The 22245-nt window shown below is 48.3% G+C and overlaps 3 protein-coding genes across 3 annotated transcripts in view; 2 read left to right on the top strand and 1 right to left on the bottom strand.

Annotated features, from left to right (window-relative positions):
- CSUI_007076 (collagen) overlaps nucleotides 1–9469 on the top strand; it is a gene marked incomplete at its 5' end in the record, with an annotated part of 10235 nt that extends 766 nt beyond the window's left edge. The window contains 2 exons of the mRNA XM_068067226.1: nucleotides 460–1044; nucleotides 1608–9469. Coding sequence (XP_067920800.1) covers nucleotides 460–1044; nucleotides 1608–7532 — 6510 coding nt within the window. The remainder of the gene's footprint in view (nucleotides 1–459; nucleotides 1045–1607) is intronic.
- Nucleotides 9470–10468: 999 nt separating this feature from the next.
- Nucleotides 10469–21498, bottom strand: CSUI_007075 (family mg2+ transporter protein). The gene is made up of 7 exons (XM_068067225.1): nucleotides 19207–21498; nucleotides 17672–18621; nucleotides 15821–17067; nucleotides 14919–15112; nucleotides 14316–14419; nucleotides 13459–13591; nucleotides 10469–12489 (listed from the first exon to the last, which is right to left on the bottom strand). Exons 1-7 carry the CDS (start codon nucleotides 20473–20475, stop codon nucleotides 11074–11076), a joined length of 5313 nt encoding a protein of 1770 aa, XP_067920799.1. The 5' UTR covers nucleotides 20476–21498; the 3' UTR covers nucleotides 10469–11073.
- Nucleotides 21499–21625: 127 nt separating this feature from the next.
- Nucleotides 21626–22245, top strand: CSUI_007074 (uncharacterized protein; the record flags this gene model as incomplete). The annotated part of the gene is made up of 1 exon (XM_068067224.1): nucleotides 21626–22245. A coding segment is annotated over exon 1 (283 nt), but the record flags the coding sequence as incomplete, so codon positions are not given.

Here is a 22245-nt window from a genome sequence, read left to right as displayed (position 1 = left end):
GAGGGCAGCTCAAGGTAGAGAGAGGAAGTTCGTTGTGTTTGTGAAATCACCAGTCAAGAGAGAAATATGTTGGGGAGTCCCTCGGTCACATAGAAGGTGCATGATGAGGAAAGAGAGAGAGGGGCATGCCCTTCATCCCTAGTTGTCTTATTCAGACAAAGCGGAGCTCCATACTGAAATAACTTCTCATTCCTCTGCCCTGGCTTGCTTTTGTCACATCGCCGGCTTCTATGTGTGTATGTCTTTATGAAGATGTATGCAAATATGTATATACGTATGTATATATGTATGCACGTGTGTATGTACATGTATATGTGCGTACATATTGATATACCATGTATGTGTATATCTATACATATATGCATGAATCTGTATGTATGTGTTTCTCCCTGGCTCTCTGGTGTGTTTCTATGTGTGTCTAATCTCTCTCCGTTTCTTCTCCTCATTTTGTCGAAACAGAATACATACCTTCAACGACAAGAAGCTCCATCACTCCTCTATACTCCATCAACTTCTTCCTCTACCAAAGACAGTCATGTCAAGAGAAATGCTTCGTCATCTTCTTCTTCGGCAACAGCCACAGGACCGGTAGATAGTACAAGCTTAACACGAGCCTATACAAGCCACCGCTCTCAACCTCGCACAAGCTCGAGCGGATCTTTGGCTAGATCTCATTCCATCCCTACTCATCAGGACTTTGCAGCAGATTCTTCTTCTTCTTTTACATTGAAGTTAGGTCTTACCCCACTCACGAAACCATTAGCTCCTCAGGCTCTTGGAGCGAATCTCATGCCCTATACCTTGTTAGTAAATCTGACATTTCATCGTATAGAGCAGCATCTCTTCTTAGCGAGGGCCTGGGCAACTTCTGCTGCAGGAGGTGGAGCTGGAGCGGGCGCGAGACTCTATGCTACTCCAAAGGGACAAGGTGTACGTACACCCGGAGGTTCTTCTTCTTATTTAGCAGCTATAGGAGGGGCTGGTGCGGCGATACTTACACCTTCGGTTGCTGTTCTCAATTCTTTCAGAAAACCGCAGCTACCGGTATGTCACCAAAACCAGGAGGAGAAAAGAAGGACATCTGCATGATGTAAAGTTGGGGAGGAGATTTTCCGTCTTTCTCCTCTTGGACCGCAGAGCACCTCGATGAAAGGCGGATAGACTCATTCCACAAATAGAAGCTCCTCACCTTTCATTGAGATGGATAGATGGAGAGATTCCAGTTGAACAGAAAGCAAAGGAAGGGCTTGATTCCTATTCAGATTGGTAGACTTTGTTCGGCCTCCATCGGTATGTACGTATTAGCCCATCAGAATGTTTGTCTGCGTGCCTCTTGTCCATGCTATCTTGACACGTAAGAGTGATGAGAGAGGAAAGGAGGAGGAAACAACCCCGTCACGTACATGCTCTACCGAAGAGCATCTCTAAGTAGGTCATGTATACGTAGGGTGTGCGATCAGTCTTTTCATTTCTGGAGGAGGTGATCTTCACCTTCCGGGTTCAAGTCTCATAGACACCTGTAGGCAAATACTTTCATCTATCTATCTATCTATTACAGGTGTAAGCATCCTGCTTTCAACATTCTTTTTGGGTTCTTTTTGCTTCAGGAACTTCTTGCTGTCCTTCGGGGGCATCAGACTCGAGCGCCCGTCGAGCTTGATCGAATCCCATGGGAATCGTCACCCTCCTCATCCTCATCATCCACGTCTTCTTCATCGAGGTCTGCCCCCGATCCTAATAGTATGACTGTCTATTCAGATCGATCACAGGGCCCTTCATCCTCTCAGTCTGACCTTCCAGGAGGAGCCATGACGGGAATGGTAGGGGGGACATCTTCTTCGTCTTCTGATTCACATCTCCTACCATCATCTCGAATACAAACAGCTGGAGGCCTAACAACAGAAGGAGGCCCAGGTATATCAGGCCCCACATGGTCCGAGACGTCTTCTCGCAACACTCCTAGTAGTGGGGCGAATCCTATGAGAGAGCAAGGGGGTTCTGTCCATTCTCGTCTCCATCATATTCATCGAGGGGGTGGTGATGGGGCTTTAGCGATGCCTGGTATACAAGGAGGCGAAGTCGAGATGCCGGGCCGTTGTATCTCACCAAGTGTAGTGGGGAGTAGCAGAAGTCATCTTGGGGGTGGTGTAGACAACACAAATCAACCCGGAGGAGGGGGAGGAATGGAGAGATCGGCAGTCCCTACCGATTCATACTTTTCAGCACAAGGCCCTCTCTCAATAACCTCGAGGCCAGCCCCAGGAGGAGGAGGGGGATCGGGAGGTGCTAGTAGTAGTTCTACTCCTACTACGACTACTACGGGAGTATCTCATCAAGTGAATAATGGAAGTCATGGTCAAGAAGGCTTTCAGCCAAAGGTTTCTCTTCCCACGGGGGGAGGGACAGGATCGTCATCTCCAGGTGTCATGACCGGGGAAGGAAGAGGAAGACAACAACAACAGCTAGTGCAGCCTTCACAACCACAAGGCTCATGTATATCTGGTAGTAGTAGTAGTGGTGGAGGGGGTCAGACTTCAGCATCACATCCATCGTCGTCATCCTCACCAGGACAGACAAGCTTGATGCCGGCCAGCGCTCTCCCAGGGAGTAGTAGTAGTTCTGTATCGCTTCACAAGGGTGTAGATGGCGATATGGGTGCGAATAGTACTTGTGCGAATGCCGGAGGAGGGACAGGAAGTAGCAGCAGCAATGGTATCACTGGAGGTCTTCCTGGCAATGAAACAACCCATGTGGTGTCTCAGGAGGAACGTATAAGTCCTCCTCTTTCTTCGAGATCTACAGAGGACGGTGGCGGGGGACAACCACCCCTCTACGGGCAGCCGCAAGGAACCGCCGGTCTTCCCTCAGTTGGATTAAGTGGTAGTGGAGCTGCAGCGGGTGCCAATGCTGCTGTCAATGCTGGTAGTGAGAGTAGTACTAGTAATAGTGGTGGGGGTGTTCTTCCTTCATCCAATTCTATCTTGGGTTATGAGCGTCATCCATACATGATGCAGCAGGGGGGATCTCAAGAATCTCTATCTTCTTCTACTCCCTCTTCACGATGCCGTTCAGCTCCCGACATGCAGACAGGACCTCCAGGAGGAGGTGAGACAGCCGGAGAACAACATTCTTCAAGAGCGGGGACAGGGGGAGGGGGAGACGCTGCATCAAGAATATCTATGGGACAGACGTCTGGGTATCTCCTTCCCTCTGGTCTCGGTGGAGGAACCCTAGGAACAGGAGGTAGCCCCCCTGGTAAGGTTCCGGGAGGGGGGATGCCTCATGATTCTCGTTTGTTGTCTGCTTCTACATATACAGGGGGAGGGACAACTCCTAGTAATGCAACTAGTGCGGGCCCAGGACTAGGGGGAGTCTCGGGAAGTCTACCTCATCATCACCAAGGTTCCGGAAGCGTAATGAGATTCTATCAAGAGATGCAACCTCAGCAACACCAACCACAGCAACAAGGGGGAATGACAATGATAGGAATGATGTCACAGCAAGGAAGCGTTCCCCTCCCCCCTCGGTCAAGACGTCAGACCAATGGAGGAGGGGGAGATCGGGGCGTTCCGGGTACTACCACTACTACTGCGACAGCAGGGGTAGATTCCACAGCATCATCCTCGCCTTCAGATAAACAACAACCACAGCGGTATCTTGTACAGACATCTCCTCCTGGTAGACAACAACAGCCCTCATCTGTAGACGGGGGATCATCTTCTCGTCAACAGCTCTCTCCATCGAACTTCAGACAGAAACATCCTGGAGGAGGAGAGGCTATAGGGGGTGGAATCAGTAACACTCCATCGTCGTCTTCTCCAGGCAATAGCAATAGCAGCCATAGTCATCTGACGCCCTTGAAAGAAACATCAGCAAGCGGAGGAGGAGGTCTCTTATCTCGACTTCCCGAGGGGGGTGGAAATGCACCTCCTGGATATACACCGACAATGAATAGTGCCGTTTCAGGGCAACCACCGCTCCATCCCCACCCTCAGCATCATCCATCACAGCAGCAGCATGCACTATCACAAGATCTACGAGGAATGATGCCTTCGTCTTCTTCTACACAACAAGCGGGGTTACCTGATCCCCAGACAGCAGCTTCTTCTTCATACCTTCATTCTCAAGGGAACCCAGGCCATAGTAGTAATAACAGTAGCAGTAATAGCCCCGGGGTGATGATAGGGTCAGTATCTCTCAATGCCTCAACTCCATCTCCACCAACAGCCTACGGAGGTCATCATCATGCTCCTCCTCAGTCACAGCCATATATGAATAACGCTCCGCCTTCTTCGAATCGACAGGTCTCACCAACACAATCATCTTCCTGTATGACATCAAATAGCAACCCTGGGACAGGACGAGGAGGAGGAGGAGGAACAGAGACAACTCACCCCTCAACTCCAAGTGCGACCACCCCTCTCCTTCAGCAGGCCTATACTCAACAGCAGCAACAGGGAGGAATGCCTACCTCCTCTCAACACATGAGTACACAACCAGCAGGAGGAGGAGCAACCACCCCTACTACAACTTCTTCGCCTATGAGTCATCATATGGCTGCAGTACCACCTGCATCGTCAGGCACGCCAGTTGGAATTGCACCGCCTTCAGGCTATCCCCCAACTCATTCACGGGCTTTCTCTACGCGAGCAGGAGGGACGGGGTCATCTCCTTCTCAACCACAGGGAGGGGGGGGGCCCTCGTCTTCAACAGCAGGGAATCATTCATCCACACCAGGAGCAGTCGGGACAGGTAGTAGTCCTGGCCAGATGACAGGACTCGTCTCAATAGCGGGCCGGGAAGGGCAGCAGCACTTCCGAAATGCTTATGTGGTCTTACCCGATGGGAGCAGTAGGCAAGGCCCTCATATCATTGGGGGGTACCCTTCTCCTCCTCCTCCTCCACAGGGGGCATCCTCCACCTCCTCGTCAGGAGGAGGAGTTGGAGAAATGAAGCCAACACAACATCATCCTCAACAGCAGCAGCAGCCATATCCCATGAGTTTATCGACTCATCACCAACAAGGAGGTCATAATATCAATCATATGGCGATGACGACGACAGCAACAAGTGGGGGAGGAGGAGATGCAGGCGTTGCTGTTGTTGGGAGCGCGGGCTCGCAGCCATCGAAGTCGAAGAGAGGGGGACAACAACAGCAGCATGGCAAGACACCACAACAGCCTCGAAAACGACCTCGAAAACAATCCCCTCAAACGACTACAGCAGCAGCAGCAACAGCAGCAGCCAGTCTTGGAGGGGGGGGGAATGAAGGAGGAAATAGTTCAGGGGGGGGGATGCCTGGATTTCTTCCACCTGGGTCTATAATAGGTGGCCCCCACCCCCATCCTCAGCATCATACCCCCCATCATCAGAGACCGCCGGAAGATCTAGGAGGTCTAGGACCAGGAGGACTTCACTCATCTCAGCCAGGGGGGGCGTCAACTATGTATGGTGGACAGCCACCAGGAGGGATGACTCCTCCTGTAAACTCTCAGGGTGTATCTCAAACTTCTCTTCCTCCTTCACAACCGCAAGGAGGAGGAGGTCCGTTAGATCCTCATGTTGGTTTACTGAACCCACAGCAGCAGAGACCATATCACTCTTCACAGACAGGGAGCTCGTCAAATCCCTACACTTCCTCTCCAACTCATCCTCTTAATCCTATGGGATCGCACTACCCCTCGCCTCAGACCTCTGCTTCGCCGCAGCCCCGGGGAGGGGGGAGTGAGGACGGAGGTATCATGGCAGGACCTTCCGCTCCATCGCAGCCAACGCAACAGCAGCAGCAGCCCGCAGGAAGCTATGTGCTAGATCCACGGAGCGCCAGCCATTCAAGAGGGGGACAACAATCAGCCGGAGGTCCATCACCCCAGTCAATACAGCAGCAGCAGCAGATGCAGGCGACTTCGGCAACAGCATCTCGAGGTCCCGAGGGGGTGTTAGGAGGAGAGGGGGGTCATCATCATCAGCATCCCCCCCCAGTAGGAGATTTTGGATCTCGAGGAGGTCTGATAGGAACCCCCTTACAGCAGCCCCCCCAGGGAGGAGGAATGATGGGCTATCCTCCCTCTCAGGGGCCATCTTCTCAACCGTCTCAACCTCAGCCTTCAACACAGCAGCAGCAGCAGCCATACTTCTATACGACTCCCGGACAACCTCCTCCGACTCCTCCACAGGGGGGAGGAAACCTTCCTATGTCAAATCCCTATCTGCAACAACCCCCTCAGCAACAGCTGTCATCTCAGAATGGAGATCCTTCTCAACAGTATTCAAGTGCCCATCGATTAGGAGGGGGCCAACAGCAGCAAGCAGCAGGAGGGGGAGCAGGATACTTTCCTAACTATGTCGGAGCTACAACTTCGACAATGGCCTCTCGTTCGACAACGCCGAGTCGCTCACCGGGAAACCCACAACAGGGGGGAATGATTTTTCAACAGCCCCAGGCTCCAATTGCATGCGGTGGGGGTCCATCTGGACATCCTTCGAATGGTCCACCTCCCACATCTTCGGCCTCTTCTCAGTCAACAGTCAGAGGAGGGGGAGGGGGCAATGGAACTCTCCATCATCATCAAGGTATGGCCAATACATCTAATGATATGGGAGGTGGGGGTTCTTCTTATCATAGTAATGGGATACCAGGAGGAGGGATACCAGGAGGTTCTGCTTCGTCGTCACCCCCATCCTCATCGGGGTACTTCAATCATACACACCATCCGAATAATAATACATCAAGTGTCTTATGTTCTCCAACAAGTAGTAACAGCAGTTACCTAGGGGGGCCTAACACCAATGATCCTTCTGTTAGACAGATGCCAGGACAACAACAACCACCACCCCAGCAAGCACAGCAGCAGCAACAGCAACGTGTTGGCCCCCCTTCTTCATCGTCTTTACCCCCTCGGAATAGTAGTGGATATGAATACCCTGGAGTCACCGCAAGTGGAAGTTCAGGGGGAGGAAATCTCTCTCCTCCAGGTTATCCTCCTCCTCCTCAGCAACAACAGCAAGCGTCGTATGATCATACACAGCAGCCGCAGCATCATCCCATACAAGGCTTCGGACAACTCCCAACTTCATCTGCACAGCAGTCTAACAGTATGCTTCATCATAACAATCTCCTTCCCCCTGCTGGAGTTGTAACTACAGGGGTCTCACCACCTTCAGCAACTCCTCAGGAGGGGGGAGGGGGAATGCCACATGGAAAGGCCACTCCATCTAAAAGTTCTAGCCGCAGCCACCCTGGGCATCATCAGCCTAGTAAACGCCAAGGGGGGCAGAACTTACAACAGAGACAAAACGCTTCGGGGGGAGCCTCAGCAGTCACCTCCCAACAACAGCAACAGCTTCTTCAGCAATCCTTGCCACACCCACAGCAGGGGGGAGGGGGGGGGGTATCTCAGCAGGGGCCTCCTCAAGGTCTTTCGACGTCCTCTTTGTCGCATGGACAGCAGCAGCAGCAACCACAACAGCACTATTCTTCTTCTCAACAGCATCAACAGTCCATGGGAGAGTTTCTACCGCCTCCTTCTTGACTGGAATAGCAAGGGGCGGATGATCGATCGATCGTATACAAAAGCGAGAAGGGTGGGGGGTGATGAGTTAGCTGTTCGAACATGTCAAGTGTCTTCTGAGCTATTGTAAAAAGTTTCTTCGCGAACCGGTGGTCCTCCAAAAAGAGGAACCGTTTTCTTTTCTCTCTCTAAAACTTTACTTTCTACACTACAGGGTGGTTAAATCTGGGGGGAGGATAGCTTGTATAGACACGCACATGCAAGTGGAACGGTGGCAATTGCCTATATACATCCAGGATCCGGGTGTCGTGTTTAGGCTGCTCTCAACCTTTCCTTTTCCGTGTGACGAGAACAGCCCTGGGTGATGTCCCACGAGGCGATTCCTACCTGTCGAAGGAGGGGAAGCAAGAAACCAAAGAGGGAGGGACTAGGGTGAAGTTGGTTATGATGGAGAAGAGAGAGTGTATACACGTCTGGAAACAGTACAGTAGTGACTCGTGTGAGGGATGACCATCTCTCTCTTACTCATAGGTAGACAGAGACCTTTGAGAGGAGAGTTATAAAGGGCGGTGCTTGCGGCAACATATCAATTGACCTGTATCTCATTCGCGATTGACAGGCAGGAGAAACGAGTAGATCGGTTCACATCGATCTCTCATGAGAAGATGTGCTAGGAGGGCGACTTGTCGAGTTTAGGGGGCGTCCTCAAAGGACTTGGTGTTTTATGACGGAGGGATGTCTGATACATTGACCCATTTCTCCTCAACACATATATTCTCCGTCGTGAAGATTGTCTTTCTGGCTTTCTATCGTGGAGTCATTCTTTTCGCGGGAGAGTGGCTTTCGGCTCTTCTCTAGTGTCAACGGCAGTAGCACCAGCGACAGCAACAGGGAAGTCGTGATGTGGGGTCGAGACGATGAAGTGAAGTCGGTGCAGCTCGTCCCTTTCGCTTTCTGTTTGATCCGCTGGCTTTTTGACTCTGGACGGGGGAGGAGGGAGAGGGTGGGTGGAAGAGAGAGAAGAAGAAGTACGGACGATATGGGGGTAATCCCCTATAAGTTGTCATGTGTTTTCCTCCCTGATAGACTCCTGAAATCTCCTTGTCACTGGAGAAGTAAAGCAGTAGAAGACCATGCATGATCTCCGTCCTAGAACAGACGGTACTGTCGATTTTCATGTATACGCGTGGATATATATACATGTATATGCATGTGTGTAGTATGCATACGAATGTCATATCTATAGGAGGACTAAGGGTTAAGGAATGAATTCTTGTGGGGAATCAGCAGTCGTAAGAGAGAGAAAAAGAAAGAGAGCTTCACCTTTTCTCTCGGCTCACATATCTATCTATATATCATAGACTCGGTCTACATATGGAGAAGTTCCTTTTTGTTTGTTTCTTGACGCGTCTGTCTGAGTCGTGTCGTTGTATTCTCACGTAGGATGAGTTGCAGCTCCCCTCGACGGTTATAGTTGGTCAGTTAGCTTAGCTGATGAGTTAACGAGCTACTTGTCTGCTTAGTTAGCTAGCCATCTGGAGAGGTCGGGCGAAGGAAATCCACACACACAGTAGAAGGAAGAAGACGGAGAAGCACAGCAAGAAAGAAAAGATGTCTCAGTCTGTCAGCTTGATTGCTTACGGACGGTTTGCTTGGCTGGGGCTCAGTCATGCTCTGCAATGGCTGTTTATTGTTTGTCTGTGTGTCGACTTTTCTCTCGCTTTCTCACATTCCTTTGACGAGGGGGGATGGGGGGAGAAAGTGAAAGTGAGAGATTCTTGTGATAAAGATTTTGCGCATGTCATATACGTTCCTTTCATTGCGTGTGTAAACTGGCGCTTGAATCTCTCCCGCTCATCACCGGTTAGCTGGTCGGCACAGGAAGAAACCCCACAGACGACTAGCTTGGCGACACGTGTAGGTGTCTAGCTTTCAGCGATTGTAAGGAGACTAGAAGGAGGAGTGATAGCTATAAATTAGTCCAGACTGCCGTGAGCCGTTTTACTGTAGTAACATAAGATAGACTATCTTTCTTTCCAGGACCCTACTCGTACCTCCCAGGGACTTCTTCTCTTGACCAGAAGGAGACAGGAAGAAAGGTGACTCGCCTCTTTCTCCTCGATTGTATGAAGAAGTTTTCCATCCCATTCATCATCTGTTTACTATCTCTCAAGGTTTCTACAGAGAACACCAGAGAGATCATGTTCTTAGCGGCCATGACGAGTCTACAGCCGGAAGAGAAGGATCGGTCAGGCACTATTCTTTGTGATGAGAAGAGCTCTGTCCTGCGAATCATTGTATTCAAGTCGGAGAAGTTAGATAAAGTTTCTGCGATAGGAGCCGTGCGAGTAGCTTGTTGTACGTGGGCCACCGCTCATGCCTTATGTTGTCAGTAGCAGTTGGAGTAAGATGTAGATATCTATGATAGGATGTATAGATATATACATATATATGGAGAGATAGATCCACCATGTATTGCAGTGAAGGTCTCCGCGCCAAAAACATCGGTGTTGCGCTTCACCCCTCGGGAACGGGAAGAGCGTAGCTAGACACACCGCCGGTAGTAGACGCGGGGAGACCTACACAGGAAGGAGAGAAGAGAGAACTCCGACTCCTAGCAGCTACCCTGTCTCAAGAGATTTCGCGGATAGCTACTTGCTGTCTGTAGCCGGCTGAGGATCTATTCTCTCCATATCTATCTGCGATCTTTCTGTCTGTAATCGATCTTCTATCTATCTATCTAACTCTGATCTATCTATTTGAACTCACCATCTATTCTATGTCTTTCAAATCTATATCTAATCTATCTAGCTCTCTATCTATATCGAAGAGCCAAGTCCTGAAGGTGTCTCTTCCCCCAAGAGGGAGTTCTGCCGTCTGTTGGGGGCGTCGTCGTAATGAAGGAACGACATAGTACATGAGAAACAGCAGGATATGATCGATTTTATCACAGCTGTCTGCTCGAGACGAAAGGAAGAGAAGAAGAAACGGAAATCGATTCAAGTCTTGCTGTCATACAGCAAAAGAGAGACAGAGAGAGACAGATAGGGCAGTGGTGAGTAGCCTTGTTGTTGTTGTCCCCTCGCTCCCCTTCTCATCGTCATCTCACCTGGGGCATAGCAACAAGGAAAGGAAAACCCTATCTCCTATCTATATATAGTCTTCAATCAGAAAGACGTCTCTCATTCTTCATCTCTCTCTCTTTCTCTCTCCTTCTTTCTAGAAGAACGCCTACACGAACTCCTTAGCATAGTGAAAAACTCCTCTGTAAAGACGGGAGTGAAAGGAAGCAACTTTCCTTCGCTTACATGAACAAGCAGTCACCACAGACATGTAAGCATGAACAACACTAAGAGAAGGCCGCTTGTCTTTTCTTTGCGTTCATCCTTCTCATCGTCATTCATCGATGCTTTCAAATCTTGTCGAACCACAACGACGACAACAACAAGGTGCTATGTAGCTAGCTGTCCTCAGTTCATCACAGCGAAGGAAAAAACGTGGCTCCTTCTCTCTACTTCTCCTCCTGTCATCGAAGAACAAGGAGAAGAAGGAGTGTTTTTCGTTAGGTTGTCTTTTCCTTTCCTTCACCTTCTTTGATCGTCCTTGCCTTCTGTTGTACACCCCCCTCACCGGGGGAAGAACAAGGGAGAGGATGTATCTCTATCGTGGTGTCAACAGGCGAGAAAGAAGAAGGACGTCCAGGTGCGGAAGCAGAAGAAGATGAAGAACCTTGGACACGTCGATCTCTACTAAGGACCTCTCTCACCTCTCCCCTCTGTGGCGACCGTGAAGATGACGAGGAGGAGGAGGTAGACGCGTAACAGGACTTGAGAATTCTTGATATGAAAGTATGACTATTGTTGGTATGGTGGCCTAAGGCCGATCTAGAAGAAGAAGCAGAAGGGAAGAGGTATGATGACAAGAGAATCCGTAGTCGATGGATTCGCCCAAGATGTTGTGGAGATCTTCTCATGGTGTCAAATCTCCCCCCTCCGGACGAAAGACTTCGCTTCAAACATCCATGTAAAGCAAAGATACGAGCGAACTGATTACAGAATAAGAACCCCGAGAGACATATGGGAAGAACCACAGCGCATGCAACGACGCCAAAAGCATGATCTAGAAACCATGTATGGACCTGATCTCGAACAGATCGCAGAGATCGAAAAACCTCTTCTCGGATAGCTTCTAGTCTTAGACTATAGTGAATTTGCTCCTTCACTTTCTCTGTGACTTGAGACATGATCGAACGGGGTCGTAGAGGTAACGGAGCACCAGACGATGACGCTGTGGCCGCGGAAGTACTTGTGAGACGCTCGCTGTCTGTCTCTACCCCATCTTGAACAGGGGCATGAGGAGCACTGAGAGCAGTCGAAGTCTTTTTAACTTGTTTGGCATGCCCTCGGGATGGACGATGACTGGGAACAAGAGTTGCCTCATCTTCTCCTGGTACTTCATCTTCTTCAACGTCATGAGCTGTTCTTCCTACAAGCGATTCTCCCCTGCCTCCCCTACTACCTGGAATGGGGACCTCCAAGCTCTTCCCAACAAAAGAGCGAGAGACAGGAGACACCCTATCTGAGTGACTTGGGCTATCTAACAGATCTTCTGCACCTCGAGATAAAGATGAAGAAGAAGATGCCGTTGCTTCTAGTGATCGACTGTCGAAGATCGGTTGAATGTCCTTGTCTACTAAAGAGCTTCTTCTTTCCTCATTCGTCTTCTTCTTATCGAAGAGCTTCCCCTCCTGCTGTTCCTCTCCATATCTGTCAAGACGATGATAAGGATCACCTACGACTGGGGCTGCTGTCTCTCTCTCGTGTACAGGCTGGGCTGGTGGAGTAGGCGACGTTTCCCAGATCGGCAAGTTCATACCAAAGATACCAGCAATAACTGCAGCTATAGATGTTGTAAGAGAAAAGAGAGATATCTTCACATTCATCTGCATGTAAGCATTTCGACAAACGTCCAAATGCATCTAAAAACACAAAAGATACACACACATCTAAATAGACAGATAGATTAAAGATAGATAGATAGATAAAGATAGATAGACAGATAGATTAAAGATAGATTGATTGAAAAGAGATAGATGAGGGTTAGATAGATAAGTAGATAGATTAACGAGACACAGGGAGATAGATAGATTGATGATGGACAAACTGGTAAAGACAGATGGGTAGATAAAAGAAGACAGATGAATGAAAGAAAATAAACAGATTGGGGACAGGCAGATCGAGATAGATAGATAGATAGATAGATGTAGACAAGATCAGCTTCATCATCTGCATCAATAGAAGGGAGATACGCGGCGTGTGCCTAAACACATTGCAATCTTTCATATCCTCCTTCTTCAGCAGGCTTAAATGACTCTGCTCCTCAACTCCTACTACTAAACAAGCGCGTTATGAATACAGCCTTCCCCGAGAAATAGGTACATACATAGATACAGTTTCACACACGCACGCTACAGATTCCCACATACATACAGATGAATACACACATACAGATATCTCCATACATACATACGTATTCACACATACGTACAAACGTATTCACACATACATACATACATATTCATACACATTCACATATATATATATATATATAGATACGGCTTCGGGGTGCGTTATACCGTGCCACGTTGTCTCTGGTAAGAGGAATGACGAGAATTTCCGTGGCATCTGTACTCGCAACTGTATCAGCATGCTTGTACATGTATGTAGTACTTCCGAAATCTGTAAGAGAAGGCACTGAAGAAACTCGAAGCTCCTGTCCACATCTCTACGTCAGCACCTCCTCTCCAACCAACCCCTCGCAGTGAAGGATGGTGTGTCGATTACAGTGATGTCTTCACCGAAAATGTGTTCTTTCTTTCTTTCTTTTAGTCGCTTCCTTTTCATGTGAGAGGAATGAATGGCGTTTGTTAGACGACAGGCCTACCTACCTTCGTTAGTTCCTCATGATGAATCACACAGCGTTTCGCCGTTAAGATATCACAGAGAAGTTCATCCACTTGTTGAAGACATCCTTCTAAGAGAAGTTCAGCATCGGCATGATCTTCGCGCGCATGCGGATTTCTATCCACCAAAGGAAGAGACAATAGACAACAAGAAGGAGAAACAGAAAAGACACAGCGAAGCAACACACATATATACATACCTACATACAGTTGCCTCATCAATCAATCACCCGAAGTACGAGCTCGGACCCCTTTTTCTCTTCTACCTGTTCTCCAACTGAACCCCCTTCAATTAGAGAACTCAAGCGTATAATAGAACAACTCATGCAGATAGCGAAGACCTAGCGGGACGAAGGAGAGATCAAGAATATCAAAGGGAGACAGCAGGAGCAGCAGTAGAAGCCATACACGAAGCAAGAACACCAAGTCATTTCTTCCATCACATCCTCGTTAGGCCCAATGCTCGGAGACAAGTGGGTTCAAGCAGACAGTCCCTTGTCTTTTTCTGGCCTTATCAGGAGAAATGCCAATGTGACAGAGGGAGCTTGCCTCTCAGTGAAAGAAAGAATCAGAGGCTACAGATAGATACATAGATAAAGATAGATCGATAGAGTCTATCAAGAGAGAGAGAATTCACATAGACAGACAACTACATCACGATGTAACGATACACATGGAGAGACACTCGGAGGAAGTATTGTAAGCGTCAAGCAGAGGCACACGTAAGAAAGAGAGTTGGGTTGGTGGTCTCTTGAAAGAGACTCATCTTGCAAATTCCTTTTCATAAGGCATTTCCCTTCTCTTATGGAGGTAAGTAATCTTTCTATTCAAAACGTCCTTACGTATGAACAAGCTTATCCGTTAGATACATGTCCGCCATGTCATCGTCGTCGCTCAGGAGTCTCGTCAAACAGACCCTCAGAGCATCAAGTCGCGCCTCCACGTCCTACGCATGAAATACACACGCCTCGTATCATGATAATCCAGACAGAACGGAAACCCCGCGACTTCTTCAGAAAACTAGATCCTGTGAAAGAGAAATCATCACTCTAGATGACGGCGTTGTCGGGAATTGTATGGAGCAAATGGAACGAAAAACCCAGCCAAGCGAGAAGACAGCACCAACAGGGGGCAAATGTACTTCACTTAGACATATTGACGACCGAACTCCCAGATACCTCCGTAACGGAGCCACCGTATATGTACATACATGATACACACGTATCCATGCATACATGCAGACACGTTCATACATGTATGCAGACATGTTCATACATACATACATACACTCTCTACAGGACACGCAGCACCTCTTGCCGAACCTTGTCAGTGATGATGTTGTGATGGCCTCCCTCTCCTTGCATCACATCCTACCACGTGTAGCAGGTCTATACACGTATATGTAGATATGTATATGTATATGCGGATGGAAGCGACGTACATACCTGTAACAAGTTTTTGAGAACCATGAGCTGATGCAGGGATGGCGTATGGAGCAAAGTGAAGAGAGTGACGTCGGCTGTTGCAAGAATCCATGCCCTCCCCCGATTGGTTGCCGCCGTCCTACCGCCCGTATGAGGGCGTGATGAAGATGGAGACGAACGACGAGAAGATGAACTTCCACTGATCGATTCCTCCTCTAAAGAGAGACAGAGACGCACCACACAAGAGAGACCAAGGAAAGGCCTAGTTCGGAAAAAGAAAAACATCGTACATAACAGCCATATAACCACTTCCTTCAGGGTATATACATATATACAAAGAGAAAGGTCGATACCAAGGTATATACCTAGACATACCCATCTTTATATACATATATATCTAAGGTCAATCCTCTTGGTTGCTGCATCCAACACGGATGACTGATAGATACATTCTCTCTTATCTTATCTTCGCTCTCCTTTCGGTCGAGTGGCACGAGAAAAAACCGGCCGCTGAAAACAGCAAGGAAGAAGGCCTCCGCCTTTCCTCTCACCCCCCTTTCCTCCATGAAGTTTCTTTCTCTTCCCTAAAGGTTCCTGTAGACACAGAAGGCTAGCTAGGACTTGACAAGAGGCGAAGGTTCCCGTCCAGGCTATTTTGTGTTTTCTGCCTTCCTAGACAGCCAGGTAGAGGAGGACTTGATCACTACGGAATCGCACATCTATCTGAGATGACATGCGCCAAACCACCCCTCACTCCTCTCGACCTCCCACTACTACTGCTCCCGGGCTGCTATTCCGGCCTCTTTCATCTGAAGCTATTTCAGCGACCATTGTCGGTTAGTAGATATTTCATCTCTATTTATATGCATATAGGACACCAGGATCGAAGATGTAGGAGATATACATAGAGAAGGACACCTTACCTCCTAGAGCAGCTATGGTGTCCCGTACACGCTCGACATAGTCCTTAGCTACGGCCTCAAGAGATCGGAGAGCTACCGTGAAGATCGCTTCAAGACATCTAAGCTCAAAGGGAAGCTGTCGAGGTAGGGTTGTAAACGGCGAATTCTCAGCAGCAAGTAGAGGAGACTCCCGACGGGGAGGAGAAGAAGAGGACGGAGAAGAATGACGGTAAGGAGATTGTCGCTCTTGATGATCGGCTGAACTAAATTTTCTATTTTCTTTCTCGTCTTCTTGTATAGAAGAAGCAGAAGGTATAAAAGCACCAGTCTTCTGATCTGCAAGATTCTCATGATGATCTGAAGAAGATGAAGAAAACAGAGGACAAGCTGTTCCCCCCTGAGGGAGCTCCTTCCCGATGGAGAGATTTCCTGAACCTTTATGACTGCCCCGCCCCCCTGTGTCTGGTGGGGCTGGCTGAGATGAATGAAGACAAGAAGACGTTGAAGGAGATAAACGACAAGAAGAGAAAGTAGCACAAGAGTGAGAAGAAGAGAAATTCATTTGATTCTCTGGTTTGGATTTACAGGAAGAAGACCGGAAGTGATCATAGGTGGTCTTCATACCTCTTTCGTGTTCATCTGAAAGTTGTTTATTCTCATCTAAAACAGATGTCCTTTCTAAAAGAGAAGACGAACTACTCAAGTGTTCGCTTCTATCTTTTCTTTTCTTTTTATCCGACGAAATACTTGCTGCTAAATCTATAGAGTCTTTACATGCTTGATTCCCCATCCCTAGGACTTCTCCCTCCATACCCTGTATCTTATTCTCTTTGGTGCCCTTCATATCGTCCAGATCTTGATTCCTCTGCTGTCTCTCCATTCCCCTCTTCTCAACGCTCTGGTGCTCATCTTCTTCCCCTCCCGAGAGCTTCTCTAGGTCTCTGATGCCTTTGAAATCCTTCGGAGATGTAGAGCCGGTCACACTAGGAAGAGAATGAGTAGAAGAAGAAGTTCGCGATTCCATCAAAGAAGAAGAAGAACCTTCGAAGGAAGAGATATCTGAGGAACCCCGAGAGGAAGATCCCCAGTCACGTCCCTCAGGAGGCCTTTTTCTAGGAGCGTAGTAGTCACCCCCGTATACAGATGAGCCGTTGTTGTTTGTATGACTGCTCGCTCCACCTCCTACCGTGCATTCATCCGATGAGAGCTGCTGTAAGATGGCGCTCATGACGGAAGGGTGAGGATGAAGTAAAAGAAGTCGATCAGGTCTGAGAAAGCATGCGTAGAAGAGAAAGTCCATACATGAACAGATAGACAAGAATAATAGTTTCCAACGGACGGACGAGGTGTCGCTTTTGTAGGTGGAAAAGTTGCTGAAAACAACCGACGCTCGAACCTTGTTGATTCTTCCTCAAGTGGGCCATGACCAAACGACAGAAAGATAGATAGGTAGTAAAGATAGATGGATAGATAAGGCCAGAGAGATAGTTAGGTATGTAGATACGTACATAGATAGATTGAGTCACGATAGATACGTAAAGAAGAGATAGAAAGATAAAGATGGACAGATCGCTAGATAGATAGGTGGATTAAAAATGTATAGATAGCGGAACATGATAATAGACAGAGGGATGGGTACAGATACGAGGATAGACGGGCTAAGACACCTCTGAAACAACCCTAGTCGTGTAGAAGAAAGAAGAGAAAAGACTTTCCTATCCTCATACCAATGCGAAACAATCCGACTCTACGATATCAACATCTATTTCTCTAAAACTTCCCGGTTTTGTCTTCTCTCTTGCTTTTGAGTCTTCCGTTTTTCTTTTCTTCTCTTCTTGCTGTTCTCCTTCTTCTTAGAAATGTATTCCTTACGTGAGCACTGCAGCGATATTTTCGATTTGCACTAGGATGGCAGTTCTCCTGACGAGAATCTTTGCATGCTGAAGTTTCAAAGCATCGAGGTTAGTGAGAAAGGGACCTTCCCCTAGGCCTATATCACTTGCCGATCTAGAGAAGATCGATGATTTAGGGCCATCACGTAGATGATTTTCGAATCTTAGTCCGAATAGATCACCTCCTTCTCCGCAACCTCTCTCCCTCTCCTCTACAGTCGACTCTTGTAGCCATCCTTCATCTCCCTTCGATGAGTCATTCTTAACAGACGTTTTCTGTTGATACAGAGTATGTCCCCCTTCATCACGAGGAGACATGTCGCTCTTCGAGTCCCTAAAGAAAAGACGTTTAAGATACTCATATGCCGAGAAAGCATGACGAGAGTTCCCGTTGACACCTAAGCCATGGGTTGGTCTCTTCTTAGACTCATGCGAATAAGAAAACGGTCCTTCACCTCCTCTGTCTGACGAAGATGTTGAAGGGCCTGGGGCTACGGTAGGGGGACGTACGACATCTACTAAGCGGATATCGCTGTAAGGGAGTTGAAGACTGGTGGCTAGCTGAGAACGAGAAATGGAGGTGTATCGACACCTATAATAGAGTTTTCTACATACACGATTTTGAGGTAGTGTACGAGGAGATGATGACGAAGAAGGCCACATGTTGCGTAGAAAGAGCTCTCCATCCTCTTCTACTAAAGAAGGCGCTTGAGTTGTAGAAGGAGGTCGGTCACTGCTGCTGTTGGAAAGAGAGGGAGAAAGAGGAGGAGAAGAAGTTTGATCAAAAGAAGACTTTTCGCGCTGCTTAGTCTCTTTGAGATACGGTCCAGCGGATTCTCCAGCAGGTATGGCTGTGTCAACATTATCATCTAGACCTTCTCCTAAGGGTGGTAAGGGAGACGTCTCCAAGACAGGCTCGATGATGCAGACCTGTGTATTGTGTGGAGAGACACAGAGATAGATAGAAACACAGATGTTGAAAACGTGATCCACCCCGGTACACATCTGTCAAAATGCGAAGGAATTCTCAACCCGTAGTGAAGGAAGGAACTTCTGTTCACCTCCTCTGGCAGAGAGCTAAGATGACGACTTCGAACTCACAAGGTTTGATTCCGAGAAAAGAGAAAAAAGCCTACATTTCATATCTCTCTATGAGAACCCCCCCTTTTTGGACGATTTGCTATGAAAAAGGAGAGACCTACATATACAGGATAGTCACAGAAAACCGCAGTGCACAGGCCCCGAGGGAGCTCAGTCCATACTGCACGCTACCCATCTGCCATACCCATATATGTAGATGTACACACGTCTACTTACAGATATCTACATGATACATTTAGATATCTATATGTATCTATATCTCTGTATGTGCTCGAGAGAAGGACCACGCATTTCCTTGTTCAATAGACAGATAGACACATAGGCAGACAGATCGATAGGTAGCTAAATACATAGGTCGATAGATAGATAGATCGTTATGGTAAGAAGAAAACGATGACGTGTCACACGTCTTACCTGTAGCTGAGCCCTAGGGCCAGAGAGTTTCGACCGTAGGATACGTGGGGTTGGGGGTGCTGTAAGAGGAGAAGGAGACGGAGGAGGAAGACCTCCACTACGGCTGGAGTTACGAGGACTACTGGAGCTGTCGATCTTCGATGAGCTCGCACCTTCATGACCAACCATTCTTTCTCCTCTTCCTGCTGAACTTTCTCTTCCCCCAGGCCCTATCCCTCCCTGGACATTCCTTATAGAGAGAGAGTCTTTCTCGGCTTCTCCGCGGTTCCTTGGACTGTGTTGTTGTCGCAAATCGAGATGCAGATCTGAAGAAAGTTTCTCTTCTCTCGAAGAACATCTGGTCTCTCCCACTCCTCCATCTCTCCTTCCAGAAGAATCGAGAGAACGGAGCCGCGCTGTTAGATCCCCCCCTCGCTGAGAAGCATCCTGGTGGCGAGGCTGATACGCCCCGTTATAACTGCTAGGAGACAAGCAAGAGGATTCTCTCTCATGTATCGTAGATCCTTTCTCGTTTGTCTCTCCCGTTGTAGAGAAGGACGTATGGGGCGCAGAGTCTGTACTAACGCAAGTATCAGCATGCCCGCGTTGTGATTCTCGTTGTCTTGCTCTCCCATCACACTTTCGGCTCGAAACAGGAGCAGTCTCACCACTAGGAGAAAGATACCATGAGGCTTCACTTTGGAATCCCCTGGTGTCTCTTCTCTCCTTGCGAAACTCACGATCTGACGAGCCCGGATGGGCTGAACAAAGGGATGATGAGGGAGATCTTACGGCTATACGGTGATGTAAAGGAGAGCAGGAAGAGCAGCAGGAGGAGGGGAAGAGCAGACATTGTCGCGGGGAACAATCGACGGGGGGTAGATAGAAAGAAGAAGAACCGCGTGAAGGAGACAAATGTCTCTCTTGACTAGAAAGAAATGTCGTGAATGACGGTGTTATGAGGGAGTGTTTACAGTGGAGCGGCTTGCGACAAGAAGAAGAAGTAGGACGACGAGGGCATAACGGTGAGAAGGGCAGTGAGGAGTTTGGACATGTAGGGTGTATCGAATAAGAAGAAGAAGAGCGAAGACTTGGCGGAGGGAGAACAAGGTGCGTTCTGGGATGGAGGGACTCTTCTCCCTTCTGACGTGACGTAGTAGTAGTAGTAGGAGCTGCTGGTGTGTTCTTGCATGAGTCTTTCCCAGTGAAGAAAGTATAGGAAGAGATGTGTCTTGTCCCTCCCCTCCTTCCTCTCAACAGCTCACTGTATAGATTCCGTATGCCCGCCATTGGGAAAGAGATGTGTGAAGAGACCACTGGACCGTTCTGGGCCTAGTAGGCAGAGCCATTTCCGATAACAGTAGGCAGCACAACAAGAGAGTTTTGACTTTGCTTGGGCCGAATATAAAAGAAAGTGGAGTTTGCATGCACGGAGGAGGGAAGGAAAAGAATGAAGAGTCACCACTCCCTCCTGCCATCCAAGAAAAGGAAGTCGGACGAACACGAGAATCGGAGATGAAGAAAAAGGCACGAAAGAGAGAGTGAAGCTCGAGAAAGAAAACGGATGAAGCAAAGGCACGGAAAGGGGAGAGAAGGAGGAGGAGAAGAGAAAGGCCAACTGACGAAGCGCGTACCAGCATCTGAGGTGAGACGTAGGTACAGGCAACCTAGCTCAAGAAACCAGATCTTCCTCCTGTTTAGATTGGACTGAGAAGCTTTAAGCTTCCTGCTCCTGTTTGAGAGAAAAGCAAAGTAGAAAGGACTTTACAAAGGCCTATGGAACAGAATGGTCCCCGCTTGTCTCTTCTCTGAGGGCATGTGTGGAAGCAGTAGTATCCGAGGTGAGTACTTACTTCTTGGCAACCGCCGCCGCACGGAGCGTCAAAAAGAGGTAGAGGCCGACATAAACAAGCAGAAAGAGAAGAAAGGAGAAAACAGTTGGAGACGAAAACGAGAAGAAACGACGCGCGATTCTCAAAATGATGGGATGTCGGGCCGTCCAGCATCTGTGTGAATGTCGAGTGCGAGCTGCATCGCTAGTCCGGCCCATGTGCGAACTGAAAGATTCGGAAGCCTCCCTTCTTCTTATCGTACAAACAGAGGACGCAAGACAACTTCTAATTTGTTCTTTAAGCCTTGGCTACTCAGTGGGAGACCGCCCCAAGGGTAAGGAAGAAGAACGGAGAAAATACTGCCAGCGCATTCAGATCTCGAACAGCCCGAAGCAGTGATTTTTCGCTGTGCTTGAATAGATGGCTTTTCCTTACTTCTTCTGCTAAGTAACTAACACACACCAGGCACCGACGAGGAAGCTGGCAAAGTGAAAAAGGTAAAGAACAAGAGAGAATACGGCGGCAGTTCTTCTCGATTCTATCTTGCCCATCTGTTGTGATCCACGGCCGTAGATGATGGGAGGGCATGCAGTCACATCTATCTCTGTCGTTGGTAGTTCATCTTCGATTAGCGTGCAAACCACAGTTGTCTCCGAATTCCTTCTCTGTCTCTCCTTCTCTCTCTATCTTCTTGTTAGTAGTGTGTGATGGTAAGCCACCATTTCTCGTCCTTAAAAGCCGAGACCTTTTGCCGATGGCTCTCGAATGAATTCTCTCAGTTCTTCTGGAGTCTCGACTTGTCGTACTCAACGGAGAAAGGAGACGACGAGAAAAGAAAAAGCAGGAACACCATCTGAAACAGAGAGATCCTGAGAACAAGTCAATGAAGTTGGTGGATTTCCTTCGCTTTGTTCTCTTCATATCTACTTCTCAGTGGTTGTCACAATGAGAGCTTTTCGGAAGAATGCTTGTCCGCGCCGGAGTAGCAGATGTAAACCGTTCATGACTCTCGTTAATGAGAAACTGAATCTGCCCTCCCCCCAATCTCAACAAGGTCCCTGTACGAAGCAGACATCTTCTCCTTCGCTCTCTTCTCTTCACTCATCTTCCACATTCCCACCCTTTACTCTCATGTCCTCTTATTCTTCTCCTTCTCGGTTATTACCGTCCCGGTCTTTTTCTTTCTCAACCTCATACCGTTGCCGAATCACACCCCTTTCCTCTTCTT

The sequence above is a fragment of the Cystoisospora suis genome (assembly GCF_002600585.1).
Source record: "Cystoisospora suis strain Wien I chromosome Unknown contig_3651, whole genome shotgun sequence".
Taxonomy (NCBI): domain Eukaryota; phylum Apicomplexa; class Conoidasida; order Eucoccidiorida; family Sarcocystidae; genus Cystoisospora; species Cystoisospora suis.
Note: the sequence above shows the minus strand (reverse complement) of the source record. Positions and strands in the feature narration are given on the sequence as shown.